General features: G+C 39.9%; 1 protein-coding gene across 1 annotated transcript in view; it reads right to left on the bottom strand.

The window, feature by feature from the left end:
• The window catches only part of ATP10B (ATPase phospholipid transporting 10B (putative)), a 287,108-nt gene that overhangs the window by 122,074 nt on the left and 144,710 nt on the right, over positions 1–20,324 (bottom strand). The window contains exons 2-3 of the mRNA XM_020903344.2: positions 1,958–2,252; positions 594–788 (exon numbers count right to left, since the gene is read on the bottom strand). Coding sequence (XP_020759003.2) covers positions 594–788; positions 1,958–2,252 — 490 coding nt within the window. The remainder of the gene's footprint in view (positions 1–593; positions 789–1,957; positions 2,253–20,324) is intronic.

The following is a 20,324-nucleotide window of genomic DNA, read 5'->3' on the forward strand; positions in this document are numbered from 1 at the left end:
CTGTGCCAGGTCTTAGTTGGAGCACTCGAGATCCTCATATAACATGTGGGACTTTCAGATGTGGCATGCAAGATCTTCAGTTGCAGAATGTGGGATTTACTTCCCTGATGAGGGATTGAACCTGGGTCCTTTGCACTGGGAGCATGGTGTCTTAGCCTCTGGCCCACAGTGGAAATCCCTAGAGTTTAAGTCCTGAGCTTTCTATCTTCCTCTTAATAATGTAACATCCTAGGTTTAATAATATGGTGTTTATGTGAGTTAAATTAAGGTTTCTAAATCTCAGCACTAGTGATATTTTTGGCAGGATCATAATCTTTGTTGTGGGATGTTTTCCTGTATATTGTAAAATGTTTAGCATCATCCTCGGTTTTACCCACGAGATGCCAGTAGGACCTTCCTTCCCAATATGGCAACCAAAAATGTCTCCAAAACAGTTCAGAAGTTCCTTGCATGGGAAAATTGCCCTGGTTGAGTATCACTGAATTAAGTGAATTGAAAAAAATGAACGTGAGAAGAGAGGCCAACTTTTTGCAGATGCTGATAAGTTTATACAATCTATCTGCCACAGAGAAAACAGGAATACTTGCCCTTACCTTTCATATATCTGGATGTTGGAGCAGTTTATCTGTCTATCAAAGCGGTATCTCCTGAAGTCCTCCACGCCATCCTTGACCATGATGATGAACAGGACAATGGTCAATGGTAACATGGTGATTTCCCTGTGGAAGACTTCCAAGGTGGGCATCCAGTTCAGAATCACCAGGAACAGGAAATAGAGGTTAGCCCATCTGGAGGGCGCAAGAAAGGTGTGAGTGAAAACCATGGAGAAGAAAAATATAGTCGACACACTATTTCTTCCCTCCTACTAGCTCTTACTAACTAATATGACGTTCTCTTCCAGTGTCACCTCCAATGTCACGGTAAGGGCTTTGAAGTCAAATCCATCTAAATGAAGATAGTACTACCTACTTAAAAGGTTTCCTATACATATTACATGGGATGATATTTATTATGTATAAAATACAGGGTTCCAAAGTATAGTAGTTGCTTGATAAATGGTGGGTGCTAATAATTACAAAATTTAGGATAATGTCTGGATGCATACTTTGCTTTATAATTAAAATGTAATTTTGCCTATATTATCTCAAAACAATGACTTGCAAGTTTTAAGCTTTCCAAGGTACATCTTGCTCCCTCTTGCCACAGTGCCTTCAAACATAAAGGTCTGTCTGAAAGAACATTCTTCTGGCTCCCTTTTCTGACTTCTCTCTACCTCTTTCCACCTAGTTAATGCATTCTTTTCTTTCAGGTTAGACTTCCACTGTCCCTTCCTCCTGGAAGTCTTCCTTGACTTTCCTAACTAGGCCTGATTTCTCTTTTATTATTCTAATAGCAACACATACCTCTCCTTGGAAGTACCTATCTGAATTACAGCTTACACCAATTTATATAACTTCTGGGCTTCCCAGGTGGTGCTAGTGGTAAAGAACCTGACTGCCAATACAGGAGACATAAGAGACATAGGTTCAATCCCTGGGTTGGGAAGACCCACCAGGGTAGGAAATGGCAACCCACTCCAGTACTCTTGCCTGGAGAATCCCATGGACAGAGGAGCCTGGCGGGCTACAGTCCACAGGGTCACAAAGAGACATGACTGAAGTGACTTAGCATGCATATAATTCATAAAATTAACATCTGGTTTCCTTCATTAGCCAACATAGTCAGAACAATGCACCTTTTTCTTTCCTCCCTTATATATCTCTAATACAAAACACAAGACCCAACACCGAGTAGAATCGGATAAATATTGAATGAGCAAATGAATGAATGACAAAGCTTCCCAAGGTGCATGCATTTGGATACTAAAGGAAGGGTAGCCCAGAAAGCAGCATTTCTGAGCTCATCCGAGTGGCAAATGCGTGGGTGAAGTGCAGTGTTCAGCCAGGCGGTCGTGTACCTGTGAAACTGCTCCAGGAGATTCTGGGGCAGGAAGGTGAAGAGGGTGTACTTGGTTGTGCAGATTCTGTTGCTGGAGTATCGCCTGGAGAACTTCGCCCAGTCCCGGTGGAACGCGTTATTGTTGGGGAACACGACCCGCTGCTGCGCAAGGTTGCAGCTCGGCGTCTCCCTCTCTGGGAGCAGCAGCGGCGTGGCTTCGGACGGAGACTGGGGGAAGCGGTCTCTGACTCGCCGCTGCCACCGGTGCCAAGAGGAGTCCACTGACAGGGCCATGTCTGGTAGCAAGCTCCGGTCTGGAAAAGGACACAGGAGGTTACCGTGGTCAGGAGAAATGTGTATTGTATCAACTTAAGACACGGCTATGGTTAAGAGAAACAGGTGGGATATTGGCCCATCCATGTGCCCATCCAAAACCATCCAAGGTAGGCTGTGGAACATAAGGTGAGAAAAATAGGTTTAATTCCTATAATTCTTATATGATAGAGTGAGAGACATTAAGCAAACAATCACATAAATAGTGACTTCCCTGGTGGTCCAGTGGTTAAGAAGCTGCCTGTCAATGCAGGGGACACCGGTTTGATCCCTTGTCCAGGAAGATTCCACATGCCGGGGAACAACTAAGCCTATGCCCCAAAACTACTCAGCCTGCACTCTGCAACAAGAAAGCCACTGCAGTGATAAGCCTGCACACCACAACTAGAGAATAGCCCCTGCTTGCTACAACTAGAGAAAGCCTGCGAGCAGTAACAAAGACCCATCACAGCCAAATAAACAAAATAATTTTTAAAAATCACATAAATAAAAGTACTATGAAAGCACTTAAGCTGGTGGGTGGTATGGGGAGGCTGTGGATGACCTCACTGGGACAAAAGTATAGCCGGGAGGACTATGACCCCAGGGATCAGAATTCTAGCTCTGATTCATCCCTGACTCCAAACTGTCCCTTCATCTCTCTCGTGTTCAGTTTCCTCACCAGAATATGAAGAGATCTAGTCTTACTCAACTTTTTTCACAAGCTTTTTGTGAGGAATAATTTGGACAGTAAGTATATGAAGTTAAGGGGAAAGATATTTATTCTTTAGGTTTTCTCTCTCTGTAAAGTTTTTGATACTGATGATATTTCAGAGAAGCTCATCAGTGGTCAGAACCTCACATGAGAGTAATTGGTGAAACAAAGGAGAAAGTTTATTTCTAGGAAATTTGGGCCTGAGGTGAGTGGACTTCACTAACTGTGCTTCTATGAACACGCGGGCTTTTTCTGATTTGGTCGTCAGGGGCGGGGGTTTCTTTCTCTCCTTTCCATTTCGTGGTTTCTAAAATTGAGCGCTTAGTCTGAGATGGAGGAAGCAGGCTGCTTTTTCTAGGGTATTCCAGGTTCTGAGCTCTTCTAACAACTTATTGACTACAGACGTATCAATACATCTTTTTTACCCGAACATTATTGACCAGAGACTTTTCAATATTCACTTACATAACAAATCACTAGCCATAGGTGTTAATTTCTATAAAAATCCCCTAGTCAATAACATGTTAATAGAACCTATAATCAAGCTTCCAAGGTTCCTTTTGGCCATATTTTGCTTAGAGATCCAGAAGAATCTATTCAAATACATAATTTAAAAGGCTAGAAGTTGTACAGAGTTTTCTTCTCACCCAGTAGGCTTGCAGAATGATTTTCTTTTGAATAAATGGATGAGTGAATGTCAGGTATTATTAATCTCACAGTGACCAACCCCATCTGTCTTTGAAAATGGGATTCACTAAAGGAGAAAAAGTTCCATTTCTCGTTTAAATGGTAATATTTTATCTTCCTGATGCTCCTATGATCTGACCCTTATCCTAATTCTCCTCATGACTTTAATCAATCCACATGATTTCCAATTCATAGACCCCAAGGCTGCAAGCAGCTCTTCAGAGACTTAAGTGAGCCCTTGTACTAAGCACGAAAAAGTAAATGCAATTACTGATGCCCATCATGATGTGACCAAAAGCAATATTTTGACAGCTGGTAAGCTTGAAATAATAATATATATCTTTTTCCTCATTATTAAAATAAATGTTCCTTTCATGATTCTTTTTAAAAAAATATTATTGTAAAAGAAAAGGAAATGAAAAGATCATTCATGAATAGAATAGAAAATGAAAATGAGAAATCTTGCCTTGGCTAATGCCATACATATGAGACATCTCTCAGTTTTATGTGATAAGATCTTCATAAAGGAAGATTGGATTGACATGGGAGATGCAGGTATTTTAGGTAAGGTAATTTAGAAAGTCCATTTATCATATCACATTCCTTTTTTTATTAACAATGTTAACTAAGCTTCCATAAAAATAAAGCAGATACAAAATGGATGTCAAATTAGTAGATGAAAGCTTGATGAGGAGCTGAATATCTGCATAGCATCAAAGTCTCTTTCCTTCAAATTATTAATTACAATGGTTTTAAAAGAGAGAATCACTTTGTACTGAAGAAATGTGGCAGACACCACCTTCTCCAAGAGATCAAAGCAAACATCACCTATTTGGGGATAATTTTATATCTTAAGCCCCTTGACACAATATACTGAGGAGGACATCACTTCAGTGGAAGTCACAGGGAAACTATGAAGAATCTCAAACTGGGGGCTCGTCTACAAAATAACTGACTTAGGTTTTTTAAATGTCAAAGGTCAAAGAAAAGCAGAGGAACTGTTTCTGATTAAAGAAGGTTAAAATGTAATGTGTGATCCTGGATTGGCTCCTGGACAGGGGGAGATCAAAGAGGTATAAAAGACATGACTGGACAATGGGGAAAATTTAAACATAAACTGTGGATTAGAAACAGGATTTTAGTAATGTTAAATCTCCTGATGATGATAAATATATGGCGCTTATATAAGAAATTGTTCTTGTTCGTAGGAAATCCATCTTAAAGTAGTTATGGGTAAAGGGGCAAGACATTTCAATGATTTAGAAAACAATATGCTTAACTACTATATTTGAAATGGATAACCAACAAGGACCTACTGTACATCAGGAAACTCTTCTCAATGTTATGTGGCAGCCTGGATGGGCGTGGAGTTTGGGGGAGAATGGATACATGCCTATGTATAGCTGAGACCCTTTGCTGTTCACTTGAAACTATCACAACACTGTTAATCAGCGATACCCTAATACAAAATAAAAAGTTTAAAGTTTGGGGGAAAAGAAAACAACAACAAACATCCTGTGGGGAAGAGTCCTCAGGCTGTCTTCTTTGACTACCAACTGCAATGACCCCAGAGGTCAGCTTCTAAGCTCTCCATGCTGCTGGCACAGGCGAGAGTCACAGGGAGGAAATGCAAAAAGGCGTGGAGGTGCTGGATGGCTGGAGGGATGAGAGTCTTGTCTCCACCAGCGCAGGTCCATCAGGCGAAGCGGGTGGGAGGTGGAGCACATGGTTAATCGGCTACACTCTGATACAAAACAAAGATTTTTTTTTTTTTAAAAGAAAGTGTGTTTGTATGTGTGTGTATACATATATGTGCATGTGTATATAGACACTATTAGCTAGGTAGAAGGTTGTAAGAGGGTGTTCCAGGTAGAAGAACTGCTTCTAGAAACAAAATTCACAGGACTCTCCCAGAGAGGCCATGAGGCAGGAGACCAAGTAGCAAAAGGTGAGGGTGTAGAGATGACAAGGGCCAGGTAGCCTATGAAGGCTATTTATGATGCTGAGAGGAAGCAGCCCTGGAGACTGTCGGGCAGGGACCCAAGGACCAGAGCTGTAGGCCCCAGGCTGTGCTCTGGTGGAAGCGCAAAGGAATGGGCTGGAGGGGCCAAGATGGACAAACCCCTTGACCCATGGCTGCCCTTTGCTTCAGATAAGTTACCTCTTCCCAAAAGTAGAACAGGAACCAAAGGGGGATCGTGTAATCCTTTTATCTGAGGTGTGGTTTTAACTGCTTTCAGAAAGGGAGGGGCATATCTGAAGCAAATCTCCAAGGTCCTTCCAGTTGTAAAGTCATCCTCTCATTCTAATTTTTCAACATGGCACCTCCCACTAACAATAAACTTGGTGATTATTTGATTTTGCTAATTCACACTCAGATCACCTCTGGCTTGTAGCAGTAATCCTCTTGGGTATTAATATCACTTTTCCACTGGGCAGGATTTCCTCTAAATGGGGGTGTGTGGAGGGACGATTCTTCTACGTTGGACCACGGGTCTAAGATACTGGATTAATTACAGTTTGTTAACAAATTCTGTTCTTATTCCCAAATTTACTCCATCCTGCCTGGCTCACATTTTCTAACTCTAACTCTAGTTCTTTTCTTTTACATTTTAATGAACTCAACTAAACCCCATCTTTAGCAAATTCCACTATTATTACTAGGGGTCAATTAAACAGAAGCCTGGCGGGCTACAGTTTGTGGGGTTGCAAAGAGCCGGACATGACTGAGCAATTAACACTTTTACTTTTCAAACAGTTATTCATTGAAACAAACAAACAAAAAAAACATTTATTGAACTTTTTGTTTTGTGCCAGGTGAGTAAAACCTAGACATCTATCCCTTTCCTCTTGGAGCTTGCATTCTAGTGAGGCTGAGAGATTTTATTTTACTATTATTTTTAAAATTTATTTTTAATAATCCATTAATTAGTTTTTATTTCATGGTTTCTGCTTTTTGCATTCTCTTTAAGAAATTGTTCCTATCTCTAACATCATGAACATATTCTTAATTGATTTAGGGGAATTCCTAAACTTTAGCTGAGAGATTTTAAGCACACACTGATAGAAATAGGTACATATTCACCAATCAGGATAAATGCCACAAAAGAAGAGGGTACTGTGTAACTGCAAGACAGAGAAATGCGATTTTGTCCCTGAGCAGGTAGAGTTCATTGAGCTGAGATTAGGGGATTAGAGGTAACTGGAAGAAATAGTGAGCATGTGTTATATGTGTATAAATACATGTGTATGTGTCTGGAAGTAAGTGAGCAACTTAGCAAGAAGTCACACACGCAAGCTTCCTGTGCCTAGAGAAAACATGTTGAATTTAAAAATGGAAAGAAGATCCAAGTGGGACTATAAACAGGAAAAGGTGGTTACTAGAGAATTATTTTCCCTTCATGTACAGTTCTCTACAAAGTGTATCAGTTGATCAGGGGCGGGGGGAATCCTATAAAACTAAATTTAATCTACACTTAGATTCTTGATAAATAGTACACTATCCTGACATTAGAATTAATTAGAAGGTGAGAAAGTTTGGTGGGTTTTTAAAGCACTCCTCTCTGAGGACAAATAGTATAAACTCACAAAACAATTTCCCATCAGACACTGAGTTAAACAATAACCACCATAGGAGAAATAGGCTAGGGTTAATGTGTCTTTAAATCATCTAATTATATCAGTTTTCCCCAAATTGAAAGCATTCTTGAGTCACTGTTCTGATTCTTGCTGTACCCTAATATTATTTGTTTTATTAAATGCAGTATATTTTAAGTCAACTCATTTTTAAAAAGCTTAATCACCTTTGGCTTTGTGCTAAAACACCGATATTAGAAATTGGGCTTGACACACATTATTTTTTTAATTGATACTAATAAGATCTACTTTTATAAAAATGAAAACTTTTTCTTTTTTGGCCTGCTACTACTACATTTGCTCCAGACCGTCTATACCTCTGTTTGCTGTCTGGGAATCAGGTTCAGAAATATCGCCAGTCACTCAGTATCAGTCACTTTCATTATCTGAAGCTTACCAACTACTGCAGGAAAGGCTGATAATATGTTTTGTAAGGTATTTGTTTCCCTACAGAAGTTTCAAAACAACAAAGGCAACAACAAAAGGTTTTTCATCTGCCCTGAATTAAAGAAAAAAGCCACTGACCACATTCCTATCCATTCCCCAAACGTTTTACTAGATCAAGGAAAGATTTTCAATAAACAAGCTTATCAATTTTTTATTCATTTTGCCTTTTCCATTTATTTTGATTGGATTTGCTTGAGGAAATCCTTCACCCTATGTAGTTGTCTACCTACCTTACTCATACCCATTTTACAGATGAAGAAACAAAAATAAAGGGAATAGAATACTTTCTCCATAGAAACTGTCATTTCTTTTTATTCCCTTTCAGGAAAACCTGTAATTACTAGAATCCAAGATGTAAACCCTTCATCCCCTCACACACACACTTTAGTATTTTGAACCCAGGATATGTCATATTTTAAGTTTCTTTTTAATGATGTAGACCATTGTTAAGTCTTTATTGAATTTGTCACAACACAAGTACTTCTGTTTTATGTTTTGGTTTTTGGCTACAAGGCATGCAGGATTTTAGTTTCCCAACCAGGGATTGAACCTGCACCCCCTGTATTAGAAGAGGAAATCTTAACCACTGGACCACAAGGGACTTCTTTATGTCACATTATTGATATGGTTATATACAGTTATGTTTCTTTTTTTTCTTTTTACCCTCACAACATTATTCAGTTGATAGAATTTTTGATTCAAGAAAATATGTGTAGTTGCAGGCCAGAAAACAGAAATTATGGTTTGAAAGCCATTCACTAAGGTTTCTAGCTCTGGGATCCACCCAGGAAAGTTCAGTAAAGCTTCCCATGAAAGGAATGGTCAAAGGGGAAAATGGTTAAAAGGAAGACCTTATCCTGCAGTAGAGTTCAGCTAGGCTAGAAGCCTTGAGGACAGCTCAACTTCAGAGCCTTCACTGGCCGTGAACTCAGCTACAGAAGTCTACATACAGCTGCTGTGTGCTTGCAGTTCCTACAAGCACCAGACGAGCTCTGTCCTCCCCAAAGGGAAGGGCAAGAGCTCTGATTGTGCCTCATTCACAGACTACAAAACGTGTCCTATAATTAGGATGCCAGATGCTGCCTTCCTCCAGAGAGGAAGCAATACTGAATAAGAACTGAGTCTGCAGGACCTTGCATAGAGCGGGGTGGGGATGGCTGCCTTTAGAGGCTGGTGAAAGTGGGGACTAGCATGAGAGGAGTTGGGGAGTGAGAACGAAACAGCAACCACCTTAAATATTAATAAAATTAACCAAAGGATGCAGTTCTGTAGAACAGGGTTCCCCAACCCCCAGGATCTAAAGCCTGATGTAATGGAAGCTGATGTAATAATAATGGAAGTAAAGTGCACAATAAATGTAATGCCCTTGAATCATCTCGAAACCATCCTCCATCTCCCTGGTTCACAGAAAAACTGCCTTCCATGAAACCAGTCCTTGGTGCTGAAAAGGTTGGAGGCTACTGCTGTTGAAGATAATGAAAATACTTGACAAATGAAATCCTTATAGAATGGACCTGTGCAGGAAAGGAATAATCAAAGGTTTTTATAAGACTTAGGTATCATAACATGTCCTGCTCAGAATTCATCATAAGCCTAGTTGATGCTTTTGTCCGTGATTGATTTTCTGTTAGCTTCTAAGTCCATGAAAGCCTTACTCCAACAGACTTTCAAGGACAACTATTTTTTTAAACAGATGAGATTATTTTTGTAGTCTGCTATGTTAAATGTCATTATCTCCCAAGTTCATTAGTGTTTAGGACATCACCAGTTATATAACAAGCTGATTTCCCGTTCAGTGTATTTGGAGCTCAAACCTCATTCATGGGCACTGGATGGGGGTAATCCCATTGCCTACTTGCCATCTCCATTGCTTTGCTGGGTGTCACAACTTTAACATATCTAGAAGTCTTGGATTCTCCCCAAAATTCATTTTGGTTGCAACAGTCATTATTTTCATGAATAGCATCTTCAATTACCCAAAGGATCATTGCTACTCGGTCATGTCTAACTCTTTGCTACTCTATGGACTGCAGGACACCAGGCATCCCTGTCCTTCACCATCTGCTGGAGTTTGCTCAAACTCATGTCCTTTGAGTTGATTATGCCATCCAACCATCTCATCCTCTGTCATCCCCTTCTCCTGTCTTCAATCTTTCCCAGCATCAGGATCTTTTCCAATGAGTCAGCTCTTTGCATCTGGTGGCCAAAGTACTGGAGCTTCAGCTTCAGCATCAGTCCTTCCAATGAATATTCAGGAATGATTCCCTTTAAGATTGACTGGTTGGATCTCCTTGCAGTCCAAGGGACTCTCAAGAGTCTTCTCCAACACCACAGTTCAAAGGCATCAATTCTTTGGCACTCAGCCTTCTTTATGGTCCAACTCTCACATCTGTACATGACTATTGGAAAAACCATAGCTTTGACTAGAGGAACATTTGTCAGTAAAGTCTTGCTTTTTAATTTGCTTTCTAGGTTGGTCATAGATTTTCTTCCAAGGAGCAAGCATCTTTTAATTTCATGGTTGCAGTCACCATCTGCAGTGATTTTGGAGCCCAAGACAATAGTCTGTCACTATATCCATTGTTTCCCTATCTATTTTCCATGAAGTGATGGACCAGATACCATGATCTTAGTTTTTTTGACTGTTGAGTTTTAAGCCAGCTTTTTCACTTTCCTCTTTCACTTTCATCAAGAGGCTCTTTAGCTCCTCTTCACTTTCTGCCATGAGGGTGATATCATCTGCATATCTGAGATATCATTATTGATATTTCCTCCAGCAATCTTGATTCCAGGTTATACTTTATCCAGCCCAGCATTTCATATGATGTACTCTATTTATAAGATAAATAAGCAGGGTGACAATATATAGCCTGGATGTAATCCTTTCCCAATTTGAAACCAATCTATTGTTCCATGTCCGGTTCTAACTGTTGCTTCTTGATCTGCATACAGGTTTCTCAGGAGGCAAGTCAAGTGGTCTGGTATTCTCATCTCTTTAAGAATTTTTCACAGTTTGTTGTGATCCACATCAAAGGCTTTGGTGCAGCCAATGAAGCAGAAGTAGATGTTTTTCTAGAGTTCCCTTGCTTTTTCTATGATCCAATGAATGTTGGAAATTTGATCTTTGGTTCCTCTGCCTTTTCTAAATCCACCTTGAACATCTGAAAATTCTTGGTTCATGTACTATTGAAGCCTAGATTCATAATTTTGAATTATGAAGTTCAGTTTTGAATTTCATAATTTTGAAATTCTCAAGTTTTGAGAATTTTGCGCATTACTTTGCTAGCATGTGAAATGAGTGCAATTGTGCAGTAGTTTGAATATTACTTGGCACTGCCGTTCTTTGGGATTAGAATGAAAACTGACCTTTGTCCTGTGGCCACTGCTGAGTTTTCCAAATTTGCTGGCATACTGAGTGCAGCATTTTAACATCATCATCTTTTAGGATTTGAAATAGTTCAGATGGAATTTCATCATCTCCACTAGCTTTGTTTGCAGTGATGCTTCCTAAGGCCCACTTGAGTTCACATTCCAGGATGTCTGGTTCTGGGCAAGTGATCACACCATTGTGATTATCTGGGTCATGAAGAACTTTTTTGTATAATTCTGTGTATTCTTGCCACCTCTTCTTAATACCTTCTGCTTCTGTTAGATCCATACCGTTTCTGTTCTTCATTGTTTTCATCTTTGCATGAAATCTTCCCTTGGTATCTCTAATTTTCTTGAAGAGATTTCTAGTCTTTTCCATTCTATTGTTTTCCTCTATTTCTTTGCATTGATCAAAGAAGGCTTTCTTATCTTTCCTTGCTTTTCTTTGGAACTCTGCATTCAGATGGGTATATCTTTCCTTTTCTCCTTTGCCTTTAGCATCTCTTCTTTTCTCAGCTATTTGTAAGACCTCCTCAGACAACAATTTTGCCTTTCTTTTTCTTAGGGATGGTTTTGATCACCACCTCTTGTACAATGTTACAAACCTCTGTCCATAGTTTTTCAAGCATTCTATCAGTTCTAATGCTTTGAATCCATTTGTCATTCCCACCATATAATTGTATGAGATTTGATTTAGGTCTTACCTGAATGGCCTAGTGATTTTCCCACCAGAACCTACTCAAAGGATCTAGTCATTACGTCTGATTCCTGCTTTATTTGCTACAGCCAATCTCTTTTTGGTCTATCTATTTTTGTCTGCTAAATAGTCTTCAAATCCATTTGCTTCTTGACATTTCTACTGTTTTCTAATAAAAGGCATTAGCATCTCTTGTCTTGGATGAATTGCAACAAACTTTTAACTGGCTCCTACAGCCTTGCTTGTTCCCTTTCCAATCTAGCCTTCACATGGCAGCCAGAGCTATTTTTCTAAAGTGCAAATTAGATCACGTCAGTTCTCTTCTTATGTTCTTTATGGTTGCTGTTGCACAAAATCTAGATTTCTCACTGTGGCCTACATTTCTTCATATGATGCAGCTCCTGCCTACCTCTTTCCTTCCTGCTCAGTATTCGCAAATACCCAAGCTCTCCTCTCTCTCTCTTATTTCTAGGTGCATGGATCTAGGTATTTAGCAGTTCCTTAAAAGCTCCTTTTTCACTTTATGGATTAGTCAGGCTAACCTATGACAGGGGCTTCCCTTGTGGCTCAGTGGTAAAGAATCCCCTGCAAATGTAGGAGACATGGGTTCAATCCCTGGGTCATCAAGATCCCCTGGAGAAGGAAATGGCAACCCATGCCAGTGTTCTTGCCTGGAAAATCCCATGGACAGAGGAGGCTGATGGGCTTCAGTCCACGGGGGCGGAAAGAGTCAGACATGACTTAGTGACTAAACAACAGCAACAGAAGCTATGCTAGCTTGTGAAGCAAATAAGGCTCCAAAGCTCAGTGGTTTAGCACAACCTACAAAGAGTCTACAGGTCCACGTAACTTGCTCCCATCCAGAGACTTATGGATCCAGACTCCCTCTCCACCTCACGATCTCAACATGTGGCTTTAAATGTAGTCATAACAAGGAACCATAAGTGAATAACATTACTTTGCTCAGAGTCAAATGACCAGAATCAGTCACAGGGCCTCACCCTGACTGCAAAGGAAGCTGGGCTACTTGGAAAGCACAAAGACTATTTGGTGAGTATTAGCCATTCTCTGCAAGGTCCTAGATTAAAAGACATTTAGTCAGAGAGTTGAACAACAGATGAAGCCAGTGAGAGCTACTGGAGTAACGTGGAAGATGACAACATAACATGGTGAGACCTGTCATTACTGCTGTTAGCTGAAGCAAGAGCTTACATTTTCCAAACACCCTGACACCTTCTACTTGGGTGTCATACTTCAAATCTGAGGCCAAGAGAGTAGCCCCTAAACTCTGGTCCTTATACTTTTCCCTGAAGTATGTCACTGACATCAAGAGGTCAGAGTATGCAATGCCCTCCCGGCATAGTCTGTATGGAACACATCATATGCTGCATACATACACGAGCCCCTATTTTAAAGTTTGGCAGTTACTTTAAGATTTTTTTGATGTGGATAATTTTTAAAGTCTTTATTTCATTTGTTACAACATTTCTTCTGTTTTATGTTTTGTTTTTTCTGGCCATGAGGCATAGGGGATCTGAGCTCCCTGACCAGGGATCAAATGAAAATGCCCCACATTGGAAGGCAAAGTCTTAACTACTGGACCACCAAGGAAGTCGTGGCAGTTACTTTTAAGATAGATATACTATAAATTTGTCTAAAGATAATACTGATTTCACAATAGGATTTTGCTACTATGCATTTTCTCAATCCATGATTGCTAAGTGTTTGTCGCTCAGTTGTGCTTGACTCTGTGTGACCCCATGAACTGTAGCCCACCAGGCTCCTCTGTCCATGGAATTCTCTAGGCAAGAATACTGGAGTGGGTTGCCATTCCCTTCTCCAGGGGATCATCTTGACCCAGGGATTGAACCCAGGTCTCCTGCATTGGAGGCAGATTCTTTACTGTCTGTGCCACCAGGGAAGTCACACAAAAACTAAAATGAAAGCAAATTTCAGGTAGAGATTGTAAAGTTCTTTGATGACAAAAGGATCTTTGGGCTCTGAAAGGCTGGAAATACTTGTTTGGTAGTGAGAGCCCAACAGTGCAGACAGGAGCCTTGGCTGAGTGCTGAGTGACTGATCTGTAATGAGAGTTCCTGACCTAACAAAATAGTTATAGAGATGAGATGTACACACAGGACAGGGGAATGCATAGGCTATCAGTGGGGAACTGAATAAGTGCAGACAGCAAGCAGAGGTCGTTGTCACAGATAGAAGAAAAGCTGTTCAAATAGGAAGGACAAGGCAAGCTTCCTGGAGAAGCAGAAGTGGCCAGTTAGTGAAGATGAGGGCTTGGGTGTCCAGAAGCAGGCATGAGTTTAGAATGTGAGAGAACAGGCAAGTAAGAAGCCCCATCTCGTATCCCCACCTCTCAGACCTAATGACTCAGAAGTTCTGGGGCTGGGGTGGGAAACCTGCTCTCTTAAACAGTTCCCAGAATATTCTAGGACAGGGGTTGCCCGAAAGCAGATCTGGAGAAGCCCTGCCCTATTGCACTCCCAGGCATGGGAGCTTCTCTGGTGGTTTAAATGGTAAAGAATCTGCTTGCAGTGCAAGAGACCCAGGTTCGATCCCTAGGTCAAGAATATCCCTTGGAGAAGGGAATGGCAACCCACTCCAGTATTCTTGCCTGGAGTATTCTATGGACAGAGGAGCCTGGCAGGCTTCAGTCTATGGAATCGCAAAGAGTCATACATGACTGAGTGACTAACACTTAACTTATGCACCCCCATACCTGCTCTCCACTGAAAATAACTTTTCCCATTTTCTCCTCTCTATTTCAAGCCTGATTTCTCATGTCTTTTCCTTAATGAAAGACAAAAGGTCTTGGGAAATAAAACGACAATGTGGGCAATCCTGTCTTTGCAAGAGGCAGGTAAAATGAGATGCATAATTTCATTTTTTATATCCCCCCAGGCAGGAATGTGATTTCACTTAAAAGTTGTTTTATAGATTCTTTTGGTTTGTTTTACTGACAAAATAATTAAGTTGGATCTAATTAAAAGTGAATAAATTGCTCACAGAAGCTGAATAAATCAGTGCTGAGCTGAAGGGTGAAGAAAGTTGTTTAAAGTCTGCAGGTCTAAAAGCAATTAGAAGACAATAGTACACATTGATGGGCTCAGTTCACTTCACTTAAGACATATGCATGGTTATGTGAGCTGCATGCTGACTAGCAAGCACAGGAAAGCCTGAGGTGGGGGCAGACAGGGAGCAGGACCCGGGAAATTTGGGAGGAGCTTTCTACAAGGTCAAATGGACTAGTCATCTGGCATATGCAAAGAGTGTAGGACCAGATTTGTTAAGTGGGGTGAGAAAAATGAATATTTTAACAGGTGGTTCCAGAGTTTCCTTAGGGAGGGAACATCTCCTGATTAGCACTTGGGATTAATGGCAAGGGGACAAGAATTAAGTGGAAAAGAGAAAAGGAAGGAGGGAGACTCCGTTGGCAAAAGCATGAAAAATGAGATTAAGATGGTAGCAGGTTGGTTCTGGGTTGTCAAAAAAAGGCAGAGAGGCTATTTTTAAAAATTGAGGTATAATGGACATATAAAAATAACATTATATTAGTTTCAAATGTATAGCATAATGATTCTATAATTGTATACTTTGCAAAATGATCAGCACAAGAAGTCTAGTTAATATCTGTTACCATACATAGTAACAAAATGTTTTTTTTTTTCCCTTGTGATGAGAACTTTTAAGATCTAGTAGTTTCAGTAACTTTGAAATATGCAATACAGTATTATTAACTATAGTCACCATGCTGTATGTTACATTCCCATGACCTAATTTTATAATGTGAAGTTTGTACCTTTTGACCCTCTTCAGAGGGTAACAGAGGATGAGATGGTTGGATGGCATCACCAATTCAATGGACATGAGTTTGAGCAAACTCTGGGACATAATGAAAGACAGGGGAGCCTGGCATGCTGCAGTCCATGGGGTCGCAGAGTCAGACATGACTTAGTGACTAAACAACAACAACACATTTCACCCCCTCACACCCACCTCTAGCAACTACTAATCTTTCTACATTCCACCTGTAAGTGAGAGCATACAGCATTTGTCTCTGTCTGGCTTGTTTCACTTAGCATAATCCATACTTAAGGTACACCCATGTTGTTACAAATGATAAGATTACCTTATTTCTTTATGACTGAATAATATTTCATTGTATAAATGGTATTTTAAATGATATTCACTTACAAATATGTATGATATTATAATATGATACACTACCCATCCATCTTACTTTAAAATTTTTAGTAAAACTTTACAACACAGAGTGGCCTTGACTGATTGGTATCATTTGATTGGGGGTAGAGGTCTAGAAGTCAAGGAGTCGTCGTCCCCATATTTGGCTCAATGACAAGAGGAGAAACTAAAAGAGCCATAAGAAAGAAGAGAGTGGGAAACTTAGCAAATGCTGGAAATGAGAACCAGAGATGCCTGGGAGAAACATCAATCCCACACGAATTCACAGAAGCTGGGGATAGGGGACGTGATGGTGCAGGGTTTTCCAAAGGATATGGGATGGGGGCTCAAGTTGACCTCATGTAGATTTCAAAGAGCTGAGTAAGATGCCAAATTGACATGTGGCTTACACATCCTGCTAACGAGCTGTGTGACAATGGGCAGGTCAGTTACTCTGAATCTTAATTCTTTTCTCTATAAAATGGGGGAATCGCACCAGTAATGGCTATAGCCCATGTATTTCTCTCACACTTTCACTTTATCTTTAATTCACTGTGCATGAGTGACCCTGATGAGGGATCTTGACAGATGGCAGATTATTTCCTCCCCAGATGCCAGCCTATCCATAAAAGGAAGTGATCTCACAGCACATCATTGTTCAGTGGCTGATCTTTTCTCCTTTTAGAAATGGAGCTTTCTTATCTGTTTTGGCTGAGTTACTCTCTCATACATGTGTTGGACTGAGCATTCTCTTATTTCCAAAGACATTCTCTTATTATAACTAATGCTTTCCTTTTATTATTTCTCCTCTATTATTTGATTAATATATTAATGGACAAAGTTCTCAGAAGGCCTCCATATGTTCCAAACTTCTGTTCTCAAAGTAGGGAGAACTTCAGGAAAGATCCATCAGTCTATTGGACATCACTATTTGGACGTCTTTTGAGAATATCAAGCTCAGCTTGCCTCCAAATAAACTCATTATCTTTACTCCTACATCTGCTCTTACCTCCTATTTCCTATCTCCATGGACTGGCAATTCTACAGTTTCATTTCTCAAGTTTTCCATTCTTTTCTCATTCAATGTATCTAACTACCAAGTTCTGTTGGTTCTAACTTCTATACATCTGTCAGTTCTGTCGTGTCTTTTCTGGGCTGATTGCCACCATACCAGTCCAGGCCACTCTCATCTCTTGTCTTGATTACTTATCATAGTTTGTCCTTATGCTTCCAATTTTTCTTCCCTCCAATCTGTTTTTCCACAGTGAGGTCAGAAAGATGTCATCAAACTGTCAATCCATTTATGTCATATCCTTGCTCAAAACCCATTCTGGCTTCAATTTCCCTCAGACAGGGTAAGGAACAAAAGTGTTACATAATTTACAACTCCTTACCTCCATCAACTAGGGATGGCCTCTCTTTGTAGCCTCATCTTTTGCTAATCTCTCATTTGTTCACGCTCTATTCTAGCCAAAGTAAATTATTTTATTTCCTCTTGTGTCTGTCTTTCTCTGTCACACCAGTGCTGTTACCATCAGCACTCCCCAGCTCCCATCCCCCCAAAGCCGAGCTAATACCATTCATATTTTAGGACTTAGATGTCACCTCCCTCAGAAAGCCATGCTTTGTCTTGTTGTATAATTGAGGTGCTACTCATTCACCTCATAGTACTCTGACCTTATCCCATCTTAGCTCTAGTTCTGTATATTAAACTTTTGTACTTGTAGGCATTGAGTACTTCTATAGAGTCATCACCACTTTACCCACCAGTGTGTCCTGGAAGCAAGCAGCACTTTATACCCCCTTTCCCAGTGCAGTGATAAGCACCAAGATATGCTTGATTTTTCTAATGAAAAACTTGTATATCAATATTATTAATAATTTTTAAAAAGTTAGAGAACTTCAACTCTATTACAAGTGTACCTTGGCGATACTGTAGGTTCAGTTCCAGACCACCACAATAAAGTGAATGTTGTTGCAAAATAAAGTGAGTCACAAGAATCTTTTGGTTTTCCAAGGCATTTAAAGTTATGTTTATTAATTGTGCCATTGCAGTATGCCTAGGCTGCTGACTGATCATGGTGGTGCTTGCTAAAGATTGGGGTGGTGGTAGCAATTTAAGAAAACAACAATGAGGTGGGTTTGCTACAAATGATTTTTCTGTAGCATGCAATGCTGCTTAATAGCATTTTATCCACAGTAGAACGCCTTTCAAAGTTGGAGTCAATCCTATCAAACCCTGCCATTGCTTTATCAGCCAAGCTTATGTAATATACTAAATCCTTTGTTGTCATTTCAATAATCAAGTTCAAAGTCTTATATGGGTGTGGTTCATGGCACCTCAAAACAAATACAATAGTAACATCAAAGATCACTGGTCACAGATCACCATAAGAAATATCACAATAATGAAAAAGTTTGAAATCCTGGGAGACTTGCCAAAATGTGACACAGAGAGATGAAGTGAGCAAATGCTATTTGAAAAGTGGCATCTATAGACTTGCTCAAAGCAAGCTTGCCACAAGCTTTCAACTCATAAAAAAATGCAGTATTTGAGAAGTGCAATAAGATGAGGCATGACTGTATTCCATTTTACCTTCAAACAGTCCTTTGAGGTAGGCTAGGTCTGTACCACAGTGGTTTTCCCCAGCTGTAGGTGTTAAGCTCCTCAATATACCCATTCAGGTAAATCTGTGGTTAAGGAACTTTAGAACTCATAGAAGTTCCCTTTCCTTGTGACCAAGTTTGAGAGTGTAATACAAAATATTTTGAACAAAGCGATCAAGGTAGTGTACTACATAATGTCAATATCAAAGACATTTACCTTTTAAAATAACCATAGGTACAGCATACTTCCATTCAGAATCTGCTCCCTACAGCCTTTTAATGCTTGCCTCCCCTAACACGAGAAACTTGAAATTAATTTTGTCACTAACATCTGTTGTGAAGCATGAAAACAAATTGTTCTGATTTATGACTCAGAGCTTTTGATTTCTGGCTCCTCAGATCTCAGAGACTCTAAATGACTGGATTTTTGAGATGTGCAAATTATTGGGGGAAGTGTTGCTGAAACTTCCTTCCCATGACACATTGTTACACGTCCTTAACCTTGCTCAGGAGGAATTCTGATCAAAGTACTTTTAACTAAATGCTCTCACACCTCTCAGCAAAAGCTTTCCCTACAAACCCAGGGTGCATTTCTAAGATTACAAATCACATGCTTTCAATATTCCTTATCCTTCTGTATTATGTCACACCGATCTTTACTTCCAATATACCATCTTCATTCCTAACTCTTCAGTTACTTGTTCTCTTAGAAATGATGTGATAATTGCATATACTGAAATTGAAATTGCCTGGGTTAACTAGAAGATACACAGAAGTAAATCTGCTTCTACTGAATTTTTGCATTTGGTGAAATCATGGCTTGGAGAGTATGACTATGGATAATTCTGAACTTTTCCATATTTTGCAGATCAATCTGATTGCCCTTTTTCTCTGGAATAATAAATAAAATGAGGAGGGGTTAGGTGACTTGCTCAAGGTCACAAAAATTATCAGTGGTAGAGTTCACATCAGTTTCCTAATGTATAGGTGGAGAACTTGGCTTTTGGTTTCTCTAAGTCTCTGTGAGCCATTTATGTTTATTCCTGTAATTTTAGACACCTGTGATTGCCCTGGTTGATTTGTTTAAAAATACACATCTGATTCTGGAATATTCTAGGTTTACAAAAGAGTTGCAAAGGTAGTGCAGAGATCTCCTTCATCTGAGATTCTCCTATCCTTACAAAACTAGAAAACATTTGTCATAATGAGAAATTAGGGTACAATACGATTAACTAAACTATAAACTTTATTTTGGTTTTACCTTGGCATTTTAAAACTTCTCAAATCACAAAGCATCTCAAACTAGAAAAGAGTACAGATTTGAATCCCAGGACCACAATACCTGATCATTGGCAGCAAGAGACTCAATCAGTTAAACACTGGTTTGGGGATTGTTTTCATATTCCTCTACTCCTATCTGAAGTGATGCTAAGTGACTTTCTCATGTGACCCACACTCCTGTCTCACTCACTCAGGAAGAGCCTTGAGCTGGTGTGGGTGGGCAGGGGGCTAGCTCCTCAGGGCAGTAACTCTGGACTCATGCCAGTCACCAATCACTAGGTTCTTGCCTCATTTCAGACTCTGAAGGGTTCTTTGGTTGTTTTATGGCCAACTGAACTGCAGGCAAGCAAATTTCTAGACAGAGACTTCACAATGGCACAAAACAGCATCACACACTCTTCTTCCTTTTTTGTAATATACACAGTTTATCTTCAGGAT

The sequence above is a fragment of the Odocoileus virginianus genome, chromosome 3 (genome assembly GCF_023699985.2).
Source record: "Odocoileus virginianus isolate 20LAN1187 ecotype Illinois chromosome 3, Ovbor_1.2, whole genome shotgun sequence".
Taxonomy (NCBI): Eukaryota; Metazoa; Chordata; class Mammalia; order Artiodactyla; family Cervidae; genus Odocoileus; species Odocoileus virginianus.